The sequence below is a fragment of the Phlebotomus papatasi genome, chromosome 1 (assembly GCF_024763615.1).
Source record: "Phlebotomus papatasi isolate M1 chromosome 1, Ppap_2.1, whole genome shotgun sequence".
Taxonomy (NCBI): Eukaryota; Metazoa; Arthropoda; class Insecta; order Diptera; family Psychodidae; genus Phlebotomus; species Phlebotomus papatasi.
The window spans coordinates 16,728,120-16,746,683 of NC_077222.1; the positions used below are offsets into that span (position 1 = coordinate 16,728,120).

Below are 18,564 nucleotides of genomic sequence, written 5' to 3' on the forward strand. Positions count from 1 at the left end.
CAATTATTGGGATGAAAAGGCCATTTGAATCCGCCCACAATAAGACATAGCTGATTGTTCAGTTCCTCAAATACGATTGTACATTAAATTACTGTAAAAAAGTTGTAATTAAGAACTATATCCCCCTTCAGTTCTGGAAGCAGGCGTCTACAAATTATAAGACTCATGATTAAATAAAAAATAGATTTATTCAAACCTTATAGAACTTATTAAATATATGTGTTAATTCTGTTATTCTAATCAATATTTATATTTAAATCTTACCTTTAATGAAATTTAGAATAATGGAAAATTTGGGTCACTTTCAAATAGGTGCTCTCTAAGAAAGTTATAAAGTTTACATCTTCATAATGGCTTCTACACAATAGAGAAATTTATGTCCATATTGAAGAGTTTTTCCTACACAAGCGTAGGAAATTTGCATCAATATGGACATAAATTTCTCTAATGTGTAGACGCCATAACACGTACAATTGCAATTTATCCAAAAAACAAAAATACTTGCTCATTTTATTTTGCTAGTATAGTCACCAAAAGGTTAAACAAATCGTCATTATATCCTCAATGATCCTCTGGTAAATAAAACCAACAATTCATCAGCAAAATCTATTTTTCCCTGTTTATTTAACAGATTAAATAAATATATCATCCATTGAAAAAAATCAACTTAAATTTCAACAAGCTTTTAATTCCAAGGGGTAAATCAAGATTAGCTCAATTCTCTTTTCATTTCAAGAACACTAAAGCTCAATTTTGGTGACTCATCACGAAATCCATTGAGGAAGACACTCGGCACAATTTTCCCATCCATCAACTCAATGTTCCGATATGTTTGTTATTGTGAATGTAGATCAAAATTAGGTAAATGATTCGTGACACAATCAACGAGAACTGATTTTAATCTCAATGCCTCATTCACCCATCCCAGAACTTTTTGGATAAAGCAAATTCCGAATGGAAGACAGAATGTAATTTAGCTGATGATGATTCTATGAAATGTGAAATGTTTTAAAAACAAACTCCGCAATTTTGCAAATTTGGGGAGTTTTGCAATCTCTCGGTCTTATGAGATGGTTTTTTATCGGGGAAAATCACCCTCGAATTTTTATGTGTTTCGCAACATTGATCACAATATCATTTCGGCATGTGTCCTTCTTCCATTTGCCAACCAGGACAATTTAGTTCTCTTAGAATGGTCTTCCGCCAATCGATTAATACATTCTCCATAGGGGAGAGATGCTTTTTAGAGTGAAATATTCAATTGTAATGAGATATTTTCCCACGCCCCTTTCAATCAGCTAAAAAGGAACTGAGATTCAAGGATATATCCCTAAATTGTCCATCTTACATTTTTAAATATTCCCTTTGCTGATTGTTTATTCTCGACTGAGTTCTACTATCTGGTGCGATGCTTCTTGAAAATCAATTTAAATTCCACTAGAAATACTAATATATCTCAATTTAATGCCACTTCGTAGTGGGTGGATTGGGTGCTTAAACAGAGAAAGAGTATGGTCAGTAATCGAGCTTAATCGATGTTAGACAATGACATCTTTCCCGGAAACTGCATGATACTGTCGCCAAAATTGAACGTTCGTGCCCGACAATGTGGGACGAAGGATGGCAGAGCCTCCCTACTTCACCCTACTAAACACACCCCGATCGACCCCTTGTACTTTAGTGTGTTGCTCAAACAAGAACTTGCTTCAACTTCAACAGCAGAGCTGAGATGAAACCAGGATTTAGATGCATACAGATTTAAGATTAAGATAATGGTAGATTAAAAAAATGATCTTACGGTTTTAGTACTGTAATTTTAAGGTTTTTGGAATTCGAATAAATCACTTAAAAGTATTTAAGTATAAAAGTTTGGAAAGAAATTGCATTTTTGTGAGTTCCATAACCGACCATGTACATATCTGCTTTGTACTCTAATATTCCATATCCAAATTTTCCGATCAGAATTTTATTATTTTGAACGTGTGTCTCTAGTAGGTTGTCTGCCGCCGACTGACTCAGTACAACTTCCATCCGAGAAAACGAAAAAATACAATACATGGATGAACAAAGTGTTAAAACATGTTTTTTACCAAGATTTAGATAGATTGTATAGGGAGCATGGCACGATCTGTGGGCTGCAGACACCTAGGCTCTATTTGAGCCCCTTATGTTTACCCAACAAACCTTACTCCAATTCTTTAAAACCTGGCTGAACTGCAGAACATCCCGAGCTGTCGCTCTTTTGATATCCTCCAGTGTCAGCACTTCTTTCTTAAAGGTTTTAATTCCAAGATTTAGTCATTTATAAACTCCATACGAAGTTTTAGAGATTATATATTCCCTTCTTGAGATTTTGAGATTATAAATTGAACAAATATGGTCTGGATTTCCTATCAATATTTTCATTAATTTTGCACAAAACTCTAAACTAAACTGTACCATAAGAACGTTTTCAGACTAGAGGTTTAGCCCAGTTTCCGAAGGTCTCAAGAACATAAATAGCAACCAATTTAATGGTTCTTCAGACTCAAATAGATTATTTCCCCTTAATAAACCACTTCTAAGTCAGAATTTCCCAAAAATTTTTGACTGATAAGAAATTAAAGAAGTTAAGCCTTATGGCTGAGTTTTAGGTCTGAAGCCCGTATTACAGTCAAATGCAGACTGCATTTTTCAAATTTCTTCCTATACCAGGCCAAAAATCGTGTTTTAACTGTTTTTAAACTTTAAAGAGACCGAATCTTTCAGATTTTTAACTTTAAAGATTTCGATTAATCCCGCTAAGGTCACCAGAAATTTCTGACATGAAATAAGATCGAATTTACATAAAATTTAAATAGAAAAAAAACTATTTTCATTAGTTAAATAAATAACTTAAATAATGCCATAAATAAAAAGGTCTTTTGAATTAAGTCAAAGAGAAAATATAGAAAATTTAATTATACGTCATGATGGATTATGTTACTTTTAGGCAGAAAATGAATTTATTGATACGATAATATTGATTTTACTATTAACTTTGTTAATAGTAAAACTTGGGTATAGTTTTAATTTAATTGCAGACGATAACTTTTTCGAACTAGATTTTTAATAGTAGTACCTTAAATATTATGGAATCTAGAATTCTAAATTGTGAATGATATCTGCTTAAAGTTTATAACTGACTAATCCTAAATATATAAGGCTTACTTTGAATTGTAAAAACGACATTTCATTGTCATTCTAAGCTTCGATATTTAGTATTCGGATTTTGCAAAAGGAAGTCCCGATTAAAATGCCGAAAGGACCAAAATCCCTTAAGCGAAAATTCCGAATGAATCCAAATCCTGAATAGCCGAATAGCCAAAACCCGGAAAAGTCAAAATCCTGTGTGGGACAAAACCCAAGACTGACAAAATTTCGAAAGCTAAAATCCCAAAAAGTCAAAATCACGAAAATTCAATATCTCGAAATCTAAAATCTCGATTTCCTAAAAGTATCATAGCCTCTCTCACGATTACATCTGCGCCTGTTGAAGTCAAAGGAAATTTTCTGTTTTAGAAAATTATTCCACACCCACACTTTATTCTTCGGATAATTTAATTCCTGTCCGGATTTTGACTATTCAAAGTTTCGACCAATTGAAATTTTGACTTCCGGGATTTTAACCCATTTCGGGATTACGATCTATTTAGGATTTTGCTTCTTCTGGACTTTGGCTTTTGCAATTTTGGCCGGCATCGATTACAATAATCTTGATTACATTATTCAAATGGATTTAAAATTTGAAGAGTTAAATATATCCAGAAATTGTTTTATTAAATTGCACTGATTTTTTCATAATTTTTGAAAGAGCTTGGAATCCCGGATAAGTTTCAATTACTACAATTCTTTGCCCTTTGACTTGGTACGCTGGCCATTGAAAATTTAGAAGGGGATGTTACCTAAAATATACCCAGATCTCTCTATATGGGGACGTTAATCATTCCTTAATGGATACCCTCATTAAGGTCAGGTTGTATCAAGCCAGTCTGTTCTCCGGATAAGTCCAATTTCAGATAAAACAGACTGGATTAATTTCTTTTTTGTAAATTAGTAAATTTGTAAGTTTGTAAATTAGGGCAGTAGTGCTTTAATAAGAATGTAGTTTTTTTGATTGGCCTAACATCAATTGAATGTAGAATATTTTGTAAAACCAAAACATACAACTAGTGAAGAGATATTTTTATAGTTTGGTCTTGGAAGTTGCAAATCAACGATAAGACGGCTGTGGACCCATGGAAAAGAAAATTTAAAAAAATTAGATTAAAACAACTTCAAAAACTAAGGCTTAGAACCACTCTATATATCTTTCTTTGATAGTCCTGCCGTACCTGGAAGTATCACTTTCATGATATACAAGCTAGAGTGGTCATACACTAGATATAGGGGAAAGCGATCTAGCTTCAGACGACTCAAGCTTCGAACAATTCATTGTTTTCAATGTGTTTTAATCAATTTGATCAATTATAATATTATATTTTAATAGCTAGTCGGATGCCTCAAATTTCCTGAAAAGAGTCATGGGTCAAATCCATTGGGAACATATAGAGAAAAGACTGGGTTGTTCGAAACTTGAGTTGTCTGAAGGTAGCGTGTTTTCTGCTTTCCCATATGACCTCTCTTCAATCTCACTGCACAATTTATACACTAAACAGACTAAATCGCACTGAATGTCTATTCTACTGATATACTTATTCAGACCGCTAAGTGATTTTGTCTTATTTCTAATTGTATTAGATAACTTTTAGGATCAGGACTAAGACCTTCTTCACGGCCTTCACATCTTTAAAATCATAAACAATTAATGATAAAGAGGACATCATAATAATTAAACCTTTAATTACGAATTAAATTTTGTAAACGTTTGTAGGTCGTGAGGTTTATCCTAACCAAGATTGGACTAATAGGATATAAAAATAAATTAACGAACAGCAAAACATCAAAAATCTATTCCAATAGCTAATGACCTTTCTATCTGCAACAATCAAAACCAAACATTACAACTTAACCATTTCCTCACCCCTTTATCTACCTGGACAGATTACCTCTGTATACTGCCAAGTCTTGTATCTGGAAGTTTTCATCTCTGACAATACATACCCTGTATGTGAAAACATTGCTGTGTAATGTATTGTCTTTTCTTTGGCAAAGCATTCTTCTTGCCACGAACAAGGCAAGATTGAATGGGAGGATGGGTGTTTTTGTTTTTTTGGGGGAGGCATCTCCACGACATATTCATTGATTACATTTTTTCGCTCCCACCCCAAAAACATGAACCCCTTTTTCTGCTCTCATATTTCTAGTGCTATGCTTAAAGGATCTGAAGATATCTGTACCAGAAGCTGTAGCTGATGGAGACACTGTGACGCTATCTTGCCAGTATGACCTAGAAAATGTGAGTATCTGTAAAATGCTGTTTCTTTTGCACACGAACAACGGAAGGATATTAATTCCTTCCGTCTTGTAAGATGCTTCATCAAAGGAATTAATGTTAATAACATTTTTTCTCTGGATTATTCTCTTTTTTTTATCCTAACTTTGTTCTCGACAATTTTTTTTTTCTTACTTGAACTGGCGGATCCGCATCCCGGGATGATCAATCCAAGGATGCACTCTATCTGATACGATGGTACTTAGATGCTGAGGAGTTCTATCGATATGTACCAAAGGAAGAGCCTCCAGCAAAAGTCTTTGAGATAGTTGGTGTGTCTGTTGATGTAAGTTGCAAATGCTGAATAGAGCCAATGCAATTTTCTCAAGATAAGAAAATATCTCCAGTTTCGTTGAGAAACTCAAATTTGCAGATTATATCTCGATATCACGCATAATTTATTCTCAAGGGGAATTTTGTCCTCGAGCACCATTGCCTTTTGTGCATCAGCAAATCTCTCCTTCATTCCATTTTTAAGGGCTTTTTTTTATTCTCTCCTTCTTTGTGCTGGAAACAGATTTTATTTGAATTAAAGATAGAGACTCTTTGGATAAAATAATCTAAACCAGTTCGAGATAGCTTTTCCTAACCAAATATCTTAATATTGCAGCTTAGAAAATCAGATGCCAATAACGTGACAATCAGATCACTGACTCGGAATCACACAGGAACTTATCAGTGTGAGGTGTCTGCTGATGCACCGCTCTTTCACACTGAACACCAATCAGCGAAGATGATGGTAGCTTCCCTTCCGGAGTCACAGCCAGCAATGTCGGTATTTGGAGTGACGGCAGATCCTTCGGGAAAGCGAGTGGTTCAGCTGGGTGACCGATTTAAAGCCAGTTGCATCTCAGGACCTTCATATCCGCCTGTCAATTTCACATGGAAAATAAATGGTGTCAAATATCCGGTAAGTTAGTTTATAACATCCTACAATTGGCTAGATATCACTACCCCAAAAGCAATTGAAAACATAATTGCTTCTGATTTGACGTCATAATTAAATAATTTCCATGTATGATACACAACATTGTCAGAAGTAAAATTGCGATCCATAGAGGCACCATCCCCCTATCAACATTCTCATAACTAAATATTTCTTACGTGCTTAAGACTAAATACATTACTTGGTTTAGCCAAGCTCTTCCGTTTTGTACAATCAAGCAATTTCATTCAACTTTCAAATTGAATTTTGTATTCAAACTATTAATGAATATACTAAATTAAATTAATTTTATAATACAAATCGTTGAAAACTATATAGAAAATTCTGCAAGTTATTTAAACAATTGAAATAGAAATGAGATTTTATTGCAAAAACAAACAGAATTATACAGTTTATATAATACAATTATCTATGTATAATGAAATAGAAAATTAACCTAAAAATAGTTTTGGAAAAGCTTTGATGTTCAAAATAAATTATTATTGGTCGGAATGGTCTGAAAAATCTACTACTATCAATAAAATTAAATAAATTGCGTTATCTATACTTAATTGTGTTATTCAAAAATTTATTTTTTAGACAAATAAAAAATAATTATTTTGTTTAAATGCCTAAAGCAATTTTCACCATATTACGGATTCTCGAAAAACAGTAGGTCTAAAATCAGTTACATAAAAAATATTCAAATAATTTTTCGCCATTTAAATAAATGTTCTCAAACGGTTAAGCGGTACATCAAGTCCGTATATCCTTCGCAAATAATAAATAATAAATATTTCTGATTTGAGGTATTAGTGTAATAGTTTTAAATCCACTAAAGTTTAGTTTTAAAACACTAAAATTAAAAAAATGTGAATAGGTTCTTAAGTATTCATAACGTATATGTAGAAAGATTTCGGGTCAAGGTCAAGATCCCGAAAGCCAAAATCCGGAATGGTCAAAATACCGAAGGCTAAAATACTGGAAGCTAAAGCCCTGAAAGCTCAAATTTCGAACACCAAAATCCCGAAAGCTAAAATTCCGAAAAGCCAAAATCCCAAAAGCGAAAATTCCGAATTAGCCGAAATCCCGAATTGATCAAAATCCCAAAACCCACAATCCCAAAAAGCCAAAATCCAGAAAGCCAAAATTTCGAATTCTTAAGTGTTATATCCACTTCCCCGTTTGCATTCAAGCTTATTGGAGGCAAAGGGTTGTTTTTTGTGTTTTGGGAAACTTTTTTACCAGTTGTCCTCCATATATTGGATTTTGATCAATTGTAATTTTGACGATAGAACTTTAACGATTTTGTAATGCAGTATTTTGCTTTTTAGAAATCTTGGCTCTCAGAATTTTGGTTTTATTTTTTAGATTTTCACCTTCAGGATTTTGGTTTTTCGGGATTTTGACACATTCGGGTTTTCGGCTAATTTGGAATTTTGATTTTCGGGACTTTGGCTTTTCGGAATTCCGGACAATTTGGGATTTCGCCTTTCGAAATTTTGGCGTTCAAAATTTTGGCCTTCGGGATTGCACCGAGCAGTACTAGAACGTACAAATATGAGTCAAGCCAGGAATTTATTGCGCCAAAGCACTTAACAATTGCATTACAAGACCCTCAATTTTCCCGATTTTCCAATAAATTTATCATTATAAAAGTTACCTAAATATTTATCCATTATAAATTTTTAAGTATTACTTTTCCAGACTTGAATTAAGTAAAACTTAGCTATAAAATTGTTCGTAAATTTTGAATTTTAGAATTTATCTAAATTTTTTATTGTTTTGACGATAAACCTTATTTTAATCCTTTGTAATACAAATCATTGATTGATAGGCAATTCTCGTTATAAAAATTTGCAGATCTATATCATGATTAAGCTAAGCGGTTCAACTTTGAAATATCATAAGTTTTGTAGTCACGTCTGTAATAGGTATTAGTCATTCTAATTTTCAAAATACAGTGGAACCTCGATAGAGTCAACCCCCGATAGAGTCAATCTCCAATAGAGTCAACAGCTGTTTCTTTACTCTACGGACTCCGATTGAATCAACTTGGATCCAAATTGACTCCGATAGAGTTAACTTTTCCATTATTATTGAACTAATAATATTGTATGACTTTTTCGAAATTTAAATCAGTGTTTTGGTGTATCAATGTAACGTTTTTAACACAAGAAAAAAGAGAAAAACAATATTATGATAAAATTCCTATATTAACTGTGTAATCAAATTTCGACAAAATAATTTTCTTTTCGTGATTTTAAGCGTTTTGACCGATTGGAATTTCACTTATCTTTTCTCACTTGTCTTAAGATTTTTTTTTATTAAGCCCTGTGATCCCGTATGACGTGTTTTCCTGTAATCACAAAGCAAAACGATTTTGGCGTTGAAAGGAAGTGGTAGGGAGGAAATGAGGGTCGTAATAATAATCTCCAGGTTGACTTATATAAGGGGTCATCTGAAGACTACAAGTAGATATCTGTAACCATTTATTGCTCTTTTTGTGAAGTTTAGAGCCATAGTTTATGACTTAACAAAAAGAACAACTATCAATCTCTCCTTTATTCCATTAAAAGTTTAAAATAAATTCTAATTAATAACGTTAATTCCATCAAAATTTTCAACAATTAAATATCTACCGAAGCTCTTTTAAAAAAAATGAAAAAAATCTTTAAGACACCATTTTCTTACCTTAAATCCTTAACTAGTACAAACATAAAATAATACCTTTTTAAATCAAAATTTCACATATTAATTGATTTTTTTCGGACTCCGATAGAGTCACCAAATCCAATAGAGTCAACAGGCCTGGAAATAATTAGTTTACTCTATCGAGGTCCCACTGTAATTTTAAGCCTTAAGGATCAATTGATCACAAGCGACCTAAAACCAAAAATAGTTTTTAAATTGATAAAAGTGAAATTAGATCACCGATGACCCACTGGTCCTTAAAGGCGTACCTACCTCAAATATAAATCGATTTAAATCGATTTTGGTACTAAAACTCTTTGCAAGCATAACTTACCTTTTGACTTTCTCAATAGTCCTCCACGTCGGGTTTTCGGGACAACGGAGGAGTCTCAAAATCCTGGGAGACACGGGAAGCCTTCTCAGAGCTCCTCGTGAACGTAGACAATGTCCTCAATGGCGCCCACTTAACTCATCAGGGCCACCTTTTTGTGATGCATTCCCATCCTCGACGGAGTCTACATCTCCGGTGTGAGACCAACATATTCACCCTCTATCGCGGAGCTGCAGAGATAACCATGGAAGTGCAGGAGGATAATCCACCGACCTATGGTGGCAAAGTTAGCCCCACAACGGATCAGCGTGGTGGCGCGAAAAGCGGTGATCCTGACAATTCAGCCCTCAAAGGGAGTGCCATCCTCCTGGGCGGTTGCCACAAGTGTCTGGTCTTCCGCATCATTCTATTCTGGCTTGTGATTGTCTTTTGTTTCTTATAACTCCAGGACTCGATGTGGACCCTTCCCATTTCACCATGAAGGATTGTTCTCTCGAAGCACTTAATGGGCTATGCAGAGGATTACTCACACTCCTCTTGTCCCAAATGAAGAGACTATAAATTGTATTTTATCCCATCTTAGCGTCACTATAAAATGCTGTGTATTGCCGTACAACGGACTGGGCAAATCTCTATAGAAGTAAGAGTGTATAAAAAAAAAAGTCGAGAAGAATGTTCTCACAATTACCCAGGAGTTTTTCACCTGAGATTTATTGAGGAACTTTCGCGTGTGAGAACTTAGTAAAATTTCATAGTGACATGATTTGAGCTACAGTGATAAAAATCATTTCAAACATAGAGTTTGTAAAAATCACGAGAGTAAGTTTTTTAACTGTCAAAACTTTGACTGTTAATCGTAAAATTTGAGGAAAGTTACCTGTATAAAGTTATTTTGAAATTTTAAATGCGAATTTGTATACAAGAATTTTAGTAAGTTTTCCAAACACTTTAAATTCACTCTAAAGTTACTTTGATAAGAGAGATATAGAATGGTGACTGTTAAAGTTTGACTAATAAAGTTCATTTTCAGCATTAGTTGATTTCATTACCCTAAGGACTTTATATGGAAATCTAATGGTAAGTTCAGAGAACTTGCGTAGGAATAAAAAATCCCGTTAAGACAAAAATTGCGATAATACTCTTTTTAGAATGGATAATCGTTAAGTAAAATTGGCTGTCTAGTGAATTATTCCGACTATCTCTAATAGGCCTATAACAAATTAAATGAGAAGATTTGCAGGCATTACAGGTCTTGAAAAAATAAGAAAAGTATAACCGACTTGAAATGATGATTTTTGTTTTAAAATTCAAAAATTTGAACAAAATCCTTAATTAATCTGAAAAGTCCTTAGAAATCGTAAAGTATCGCTTTACAGCCGATCTACTAAATCTTGTATCAATATATTCGGTAAATTCCACAAAATATCATTCAAACTTTAAAAAAAAATACTGGTTTAACTATAGTTTGATCCTTCAAGAACGAGGGATCAGCAAAATTCCTTTCTGATTATTTAAAGGCAAGCATAATTTTAGATGATCGGATGATTTTTTTGGTAACCGAAGGCCGTATAATTATATAGGCGCAAATACGAATTTACGAACGCATGATCTAATACTCAGGGGAGGGTGGGCTGGTACTGAAATATCTGACAAACTTATCATACAATGTCATTTTATAGATTTTTAGACCCAGATCCGCTTATGTAAAAAAAACACTCTTTACAATGCCCCTTTTAACCATTTATTTCTAAGAGGAGAAAGCGTAGGGACCGTAGGGGCAAGTGGGGCAATTTAAGATATGCATGACTTTCGAAAATATAAAATTTGGAAATTATTAATCGTATCGGAATATTTTGTTGCAATGTTGCAATCTATGGGCAGAGTCGGTGCATTTATATTACGTTTTATCACAGTGAAAATGTCTTTTATTGACATTCAGTTGCTTGCAATGGGCGGGACTCGAACTCACAACTTTGAGATTTGTGTCAGAGATCTTATCCGCCCAAGATCCAACGGTCTTGCCTATGGCGCCACTGAGATCTCCAATTTTGGAATAATAAATTGCAATAAGCAATATACTGAATGCAAAACAATCAGTACATTTTCAAGTAGCCAATATCCAAAAGTTAGTAGCTGAACACAGCTTGAATGTAGATCATAAACGTTTCGCTAATCGGTCGAGAACAAACTTCAGCTTACAGGAAACTATAAAACCTTGTCCTACCGGTGCTAAGCTTATCTGGTGCTAAGTTACAACCAATTACGGGTTTTGGACTGGTTTAAGGCTCATCACCATACGAACCTGTTACGTATATCTATCCCCAATTCCGTATATCAATTAAACTGGAGTCTTGATCTACAACCAATTGCCGTTCTTGATCTGACTCATTATCTGTCACCACTCGAGCCTGTTACGCACCACTGTTCTACAATTCCGCAACCGAGACGCCATCTCATGGTCCACGCCATCGGTCCATCTGAGTCTGGTTCGGCCTCATTTCCTTGAAGCATAGAGTCTACCACTGACGACCTTTTAGGTTGATTCGTCCTCATCCTTGCGGACCAGATGACCAGCCTACCGGAGCCTATTGATGCGTATTTTCTTGACAAGAATTACCTCTCGGTAGCGTTCATATATCTCATGGTTGTATAGACTCCGGAATCATCCCCCCTCACATACGGGGCTATCCATCGTAGAATCGATAGATAGAGGCTCTCCGGTGATATCCAGTGGATTTAAAGTTATCTCACAAAAAAAACACTTTTTCAATATTGCCCAGAGCTTTCGGTCCTGGATATGGACATTCTTCAGTAGCCGACTAAACTATTCCGCTGAAGAGGACCATATTCAGGACCGAAAGTTCTGGGCAAGATTGAAGATTCTTTTTATAAGGTGACTTCTAATCAACTGACTATCACCGGAGAGTCCCCTATCTATACGAGTACGTATCACTCCAGTCCTTCATCTAAGAGTACGCAATTCTTTTTGCTTAGGTCCCACGTTTCAGACGAATACGATCATAGTCCTATACTGTAGTAGCTTTGGCGTTATGCTTAAGGTTCTGGATCGGAAAATTCTTGACAGACTGAAATAAGGCCTGACGAAGCAGTTAACTACATCAAAGTTGCAGTCCTTCATTAGGAGTATTGGGAGCCTTATTTAGCCGATGTTTGTCGTAGATGTTGCTGGACTTCCTGCTGACTAGGCCATTATGTATTTTGTTTTGCCTTCATTTATCTGTAGCCTCAGACTTCGTATGGCTTGTTTAATCTAGAAGTCTTGTAAAACCCTGAGATTGCGTGCCAGGATATCAATATCGTCAGCATAGGCTAGGAGCTGAGTGGCCATATTGAGAATGATCCCTTCATGCTCATGCCGAAGTCATGGATCGCTTTATCCAGTGCCAGGTTGAAAAGACGCACGATAGTCTTTCCGTTTTTCTGAGCGAATTGTTCACACAGACCCCCCGTGACAACGATCCGTTCGCCTTAACTTTGCTCCAGACATCGATCATGGATCATGGTCATCGTAATCAGTTTTGTCAGTTTGATAAGCTTACTCAATGAAATCGGATCATGAGATCTCCCCCTAAAGCCTTGCTTGGCTAGATCATTGTAATCTTCACGAATCAGATGGCTAGCCTACCCATGCCCGTTGATATTAAAGTCATCATAGCAATGTTGTTGTGAAACACTTTTACATCCTAGTGTATAAAAATCAATCATTCTCTTTTTATCACACACTCTCTCTCTGGGGCCCACCAAAATTACAAAGGACAAAGTAACCGCACTCTAAAACCAGACCTGGAGCTGGTATCATCTCAAATTATTTTCGTTCTCTAAAAATCTCCTCAATATTATACAATAATGTTTATAAAATATTTTGCAGTATTTCTTTGTTAAGAATAGGAAAAAGTGGGGCACCCTTGCATTGCAGCACCTTCGACTTCGACATAAAGTTAACTGGGTTAACAATTGTCAAATTCGTCACCCGCAATACTCCTTCATATGGAAATGAACTCTGTTTATCAAACGTCAAAAACAACATGATAAATCTCACTTATCAAAGTATCTAATAGCCAAAAAAAAATTTAAGGTCAATTCTCAAATAAACTAATTCTTCAATGAGGTAAAAGAAAAATAGAAAAAAAGAGAGAAGATAATATTTAACTCCAGGAAGATTCACATAAATGTCGCTTTATTTGGTTATACCATCAGTCACTCTTTTGTGTAAATAAATTGAGTATAGATATGGTCAGAAAGAGGCATCCCACATGAACTACAAACTACATATATATACATATATACATATAAAATACTAAATAATATAAATATCATGGATTGTATACAGAGTGGATAATGAAGGTAATATTTGTTTTCAAATAGCACTAATCGACTAGCTAATCCCATATTGACTTCTGTAATGTAATCAACAGTGTTGATATTGCATTAAGCCCACGATATACATAATAATACTGTGTAATAGTAAGTGAGGGTGGAAAATTGAGGAAAAAAGATGATTGGAAATGCGATATAGGGGTGTTATAATATTTTAACAAACAGAGATAATGCTGTGAATGGAAATGGGTGGGATTGTTGTTTATTTGGAATAAATGCATATAAATTGTTTTGTCTACCAGAAAAAAAAAAATCTTTAGAAAAACAGGTGTAATATTAATTTAAAGAAAAATGTTTGGAAGATTAAGACGTAAGGATGACTGTACGAAGAAAACAACATAAGGAAATTTGTAGAAATTAAATAAAAAAAATAATTTCAATAATTAAGAAAGTTTTTTTTTACCCTGAGGGTCGACACCCTATTAATCAAGGTGGAAGGTACACCTCAGTCTGTTCTAAAAGATTCAAATGGTAATTACTTGGAACATTGTAATTAAATTGGCGTGATTGAGGGTAAGTTTTTGCCTTGTGGTTGTTTTATTGTACAACTAAAGTTCCATAGAAAAAAAAAGAGAAACTGCAGTAGAGGAGGAAAATCCCTTGTAGCCGGGGGTTGTCTGCAATTTGATTTGCCACCAGTTGTAATCCGGAGGCGACTCATTATGCACCATGAATAACTGAAAACTTTATTTAGTCGGAAAGGTGTGTGTGCTGGGTACAAGAGCCACCTACTACTGTGCTGAATCACTCATCCCTTGGAAAACACAAGCATCCCTCCCTGAGCACACAGGTAGAGTCCATTAATCTCCAATGGCGGCAACGTGTACATGATACTAAGGGGTGCATCTTCTCCACACAAATATCCCACTCCTTGTCATCCCCATACTGGCCAGCCCGGTGTGACAAACTTTTCCGTGGCCCCAGGGACGTGCCACGGAAAACATGCATTTTCTCATTTAACTACCTTCCTGAAATCTCTGCAAAGCATCTCACAGCCAGAAGGGCATCCTTATCAATTGGCTGAAACTTCAAAGACACCCCATTCCCAAATGGATGCGGAATGCAAATGGGAGATTATTTTTCATGTTTACTTCTTCAATGGAGAGATAACTGAAAAATACTCACACGGAACGTACATTTTTGGGAATTTTAAATAATGCTTAGTAGATAGAAAATACACGAAAAGAAAGGTATGTACTAGGATCAGAGGAACACCTATTCGGCAGGGAATACTGCCTTTCATTAATATACCTTTCCAATTTTTTTAATATCCGAAATGGCACAAAATAGGATGCCAACAGATGTTCCGTTGATCCTACATATATCCGTACTATCAATCATTCTATGATCTTCCCAAGAAGGTCAATATATTTTCAACTAAATTAATAGAACGTGAAGTATTGATAACTAGGTAGAGGAAAGTACTCTCCCTTCGAACGTTCATGCCTTCGAATAATGTGAATTTTCTTTTACTTTTCCTAGGAGACTTACACATTTCTATTAAATATTTGTTAACTTATTATCAATTATTAATAATTATGTGATAATTAAGTAAAATCTCTTAGGAAAAATAAAAGAAAATTCACATTATTCGAAGGCATGAACTTTCAAAGGGAAAGTACTTTCCCCTATATAAAATAATTTAAAATGGACTGAAGCTTTAATATCTAATGTTTGAATCTATTATTAATTTAAAATTTTAAAAATTATTTGAAGATAATTTTTCTAGCTTCAAAGCTCTGATGAGGCCCACTGTCCTCAACTACTGTTACATACTCACTAAAACCCTTTTGGAGTATCTTAAAGATGAATGATTAGGATCGGTTGGTTCGGTCTTCTACTGTTCGAAAATTACAGAAAATTATTTAATTATAACTTTTAAAAATTTAAAAGTACAACATTTGTTCAATATTTTTTGAAATTTCATTTTAATATTTTAAAAATTCAACAATTGCAACCTGATTTTTAAAGACTCTTTGATCAACTTTCTAAAAGTCACAATTACTGATATAGTAGATTCATCTGAAACCAAGGAATCAAGTATTTTCTATTAAAAGATTAGTATAACTCGTACTCAAATGAAAGATAACAAAATTTTGTACAAAAAGTATTACAATTTTCGGGATATTTTATAGGGGGAATTGGGGTAACTTTAAATTATGCGAAAATCGACCTTGCCATGGTAAAATTTAGCTTCATAAACCAATTGTGGAGCTAAATTACATTACTATAATGATCACTTTCTCTTAAAAACTGTTGAAAAAACATTATTTCATTTCCCCGAATTCAAGGATATCCTACTTCCCGCTCTTACCGCTACACACTTCGTCTTGTAATATAATTTATAATAAAAGAAAATTCCTTCGTTAAAGTACTAACAATTCTGATTCGAAAAAAAGTGCAAAATTCCAATTAAATCAGTTCATTAGTCCTCGGTAAGTCTAGTCTACCGATTTCAAAAATTGAATTTTGAGCAAAAAATATATAAAGTTGATGTTGCCAAACCTGCCAACTGTTCAAAAACAACAACAGAAATTTCTAAAGGCTCTATATCCTAGGGTTTTATTCCAAAGAACTTCGAACTTTAAGAAAATATTCTTAAGATGTTATCTAATGTTCCTTGTTTTTTATGTTTGTCCAAAATTGTCTCAAGTTTTTTCAAAGATTTTTGGATATATTCTAGTGGTACCCTAGAATTATTGAAGGTCAAAGATAAATCTCTTTCAAGGAATCATTTTTTAACCGATTTGATAAAGTTTGGAATTTTTGTAAAGGTATTGAAATTTCGAATCCCGTTGCATCGTTCCGGTCTTCATCGGTAATGAATCGGTTAAGTACCATTTTTTGAATAGTTTTTTTTCGGAAATTATTTTTAAATTTATTCCCGAGCAAGAGGTAAAACGGTAAGAGATATAGACTTCCGGTCTACAACGACCCAACCCTCCAATAAGTAAACCTTATTTCGGACAGTATTAGGTGAGATTCTTAACAATCTCACCTACTATAATCCTAACAAAATTTCATGTCGTCCGATCGACCTCAAATTTGGCCAAAATGTGTTTCAGCACTTCCTGATCACGAATATATATGTGGCTATTTTACGTTCCCGGCCGGCCGGCCGGCCGGCCGCTCTTTGGAGCTTAATAGCTCCTAAACTAAAAAAGATATCGACTTGCGGTTTTCGGCAAAGGTTATATATCGGGTGAAAATTGCAACTTGGTGCATAGACCCCCCACCCCCCACCTCTCCTTCCGCCATTTTGAAGACCCCCCTTTTTTTGTTTTCTCAATAGCTCCGCCCCTATGGCATTCAGTGGACTCAAATTTTAGTATGTTATAGCTGGGCCTTAGAGCTTTCCATCAATACCAAACTTAAGGTCCCCCGACCCCCCTGACCCGAGCTATAAGGGTCCAAAAAAAATTTTTTAAAATGGCCATAACTCCGGTTCTAATTGTCAGAATTTAAAAAGTGAGGGCTTTTTGGAAAGCTCTCGTGAAATGCCACTTCTCCTTCTAACATCGCAAGTTCATAAAACCACCGCTAGGGGCGCTTTTTTTAAAAAGAAAATTTTTAAATCTTAAAAGTTAAATAACTCAAAAATTCCATTGTGCATCGGGCTGAAAATTTAGTATGTTGTAGCCGTTGATTATACCTATCAAACAAAAAAAACCTTAAGTCGATCCATAACCCCTGACCCGAGCTATAAGGGGTCAAAGTTCGAACATTGACCGGCCTCTATCTCCGGTTCTAATTAACATAGCGACCTAAATTTAACCTTTTTGGTTTCGTCTCGATGAGCATTTTCAGATGGAAGTTCAAAAAGTCACCACAGGTGGCGCTGTGATAGCGTCAAAATTCATCGAAATTCAAAGTCACTTTTCTCAAAAACGGCATTGTGCAAGTTAATGAAATTTTAGTATGTTGTAGTCCAGTCTAGGACGTTTCCAAAATGGTGCGTATGTGCGCTGTGGTTTCAATAGAACCGGAGATATGAGGGGTCAAAGTTCACGAAATTCAAAAAATCATATCTCCGGTTCTATGTGACCGATTTTGATGAATGAGGGCTTAAACGAAAGATCTCACCAAATGCTACAACTTTCTAGAATGTTTGAACTTCGTGGGACCAACACCAGGGGCGCCACAGTCGAAAAACCAATTTCAATATCACATAACCTCAATTATCTCGACTGTCGCTGAACCGATTTTGATGATTACTTCAGCATAATTGTAGAGCACATTTGTCTCTACATTTCGTCCATACATCATTTTCCGCTCAGACTACGCTATCACTCCGATTTTGCCGTTTAAGTGTGAAAAAATTGATTTTTCCCATAATAACGCTTTGAAATCACTCAGATGCCAATTTGACTGCCTCTACTCCACCAAGACACTTAAAATAGGGGTTTAAATGGAAAGTCCCGCAAAATACAACAATTCTTTGATTTAGTTGAAGTTCAACAAATGAACACTTGGGGCACTCTGGATGAAAAAACGAGTTAAGAAACAAAAAACCTCGCTTATCTTGGCTTCTGAGTAATCGATGAGTTCAAGTTCTACGGCAAAATTATAGAGAACATTCTGGTCTACATTTCACCCATATAACACTTTTCTGTCAGTTCATCCAAATCCTTGACATTTTGGTTCAAATACAAAACTTGTATAATTTCACGAATTTGATTCAAGATAACTGAATGGCGTCTCCCTACTTCAGCATCAAATCGAATTTGCATGCACTCCGAGTTAGCTCACGTTAAGAATCTCACC

The 18,564-nt window shown here is 34.9% G+C and overlaps 1 protein-coding gene across 2 annotated transcripts in view; it reads left to right on the forward strand.

Annotated features, from left to right (window-relative positions):
• The window catches only part of LOC129798004 (uncharacterized), a 136,567-nt gene extending 122,381 nt beyond the window's left edge, over positions 1 to 14,186 (forward strand). Inside the window, exons 4-8 of one of the 2 annotated variants that reach the window (XR_008751378.1) lie at positions 5,325 to 5,416; positions 5,628 to 5,738; positions 6,063 to 6,362; positions 9,425 to 10,221; positions 13,499 to 14,186. Coding sequence is in view for 1 of the 2 variants with exons in the window: in XM_055840934.1 (XP_055696909.1) it covers positions 5,325 to 5,416; positions 5,628 to 5,738; positions 6,063 to 6,362; positions 9,425 to 9,844 (923 nt within the window). In the remaining variant the exon portion in view is untranslated. Of the gene's footprint in view, positions 1 to 5,324; positions 5,417 to 5,627; positions 5,739 to 6,062; positions 6,363 to 9,424 lie in introns of both variants that reach the window. The other variant, XM_055840934.1, reaches the window with a different exon arrangement.
• Positions 14,187 to 18,564: the final 4,378 nt, after the last annotated feature.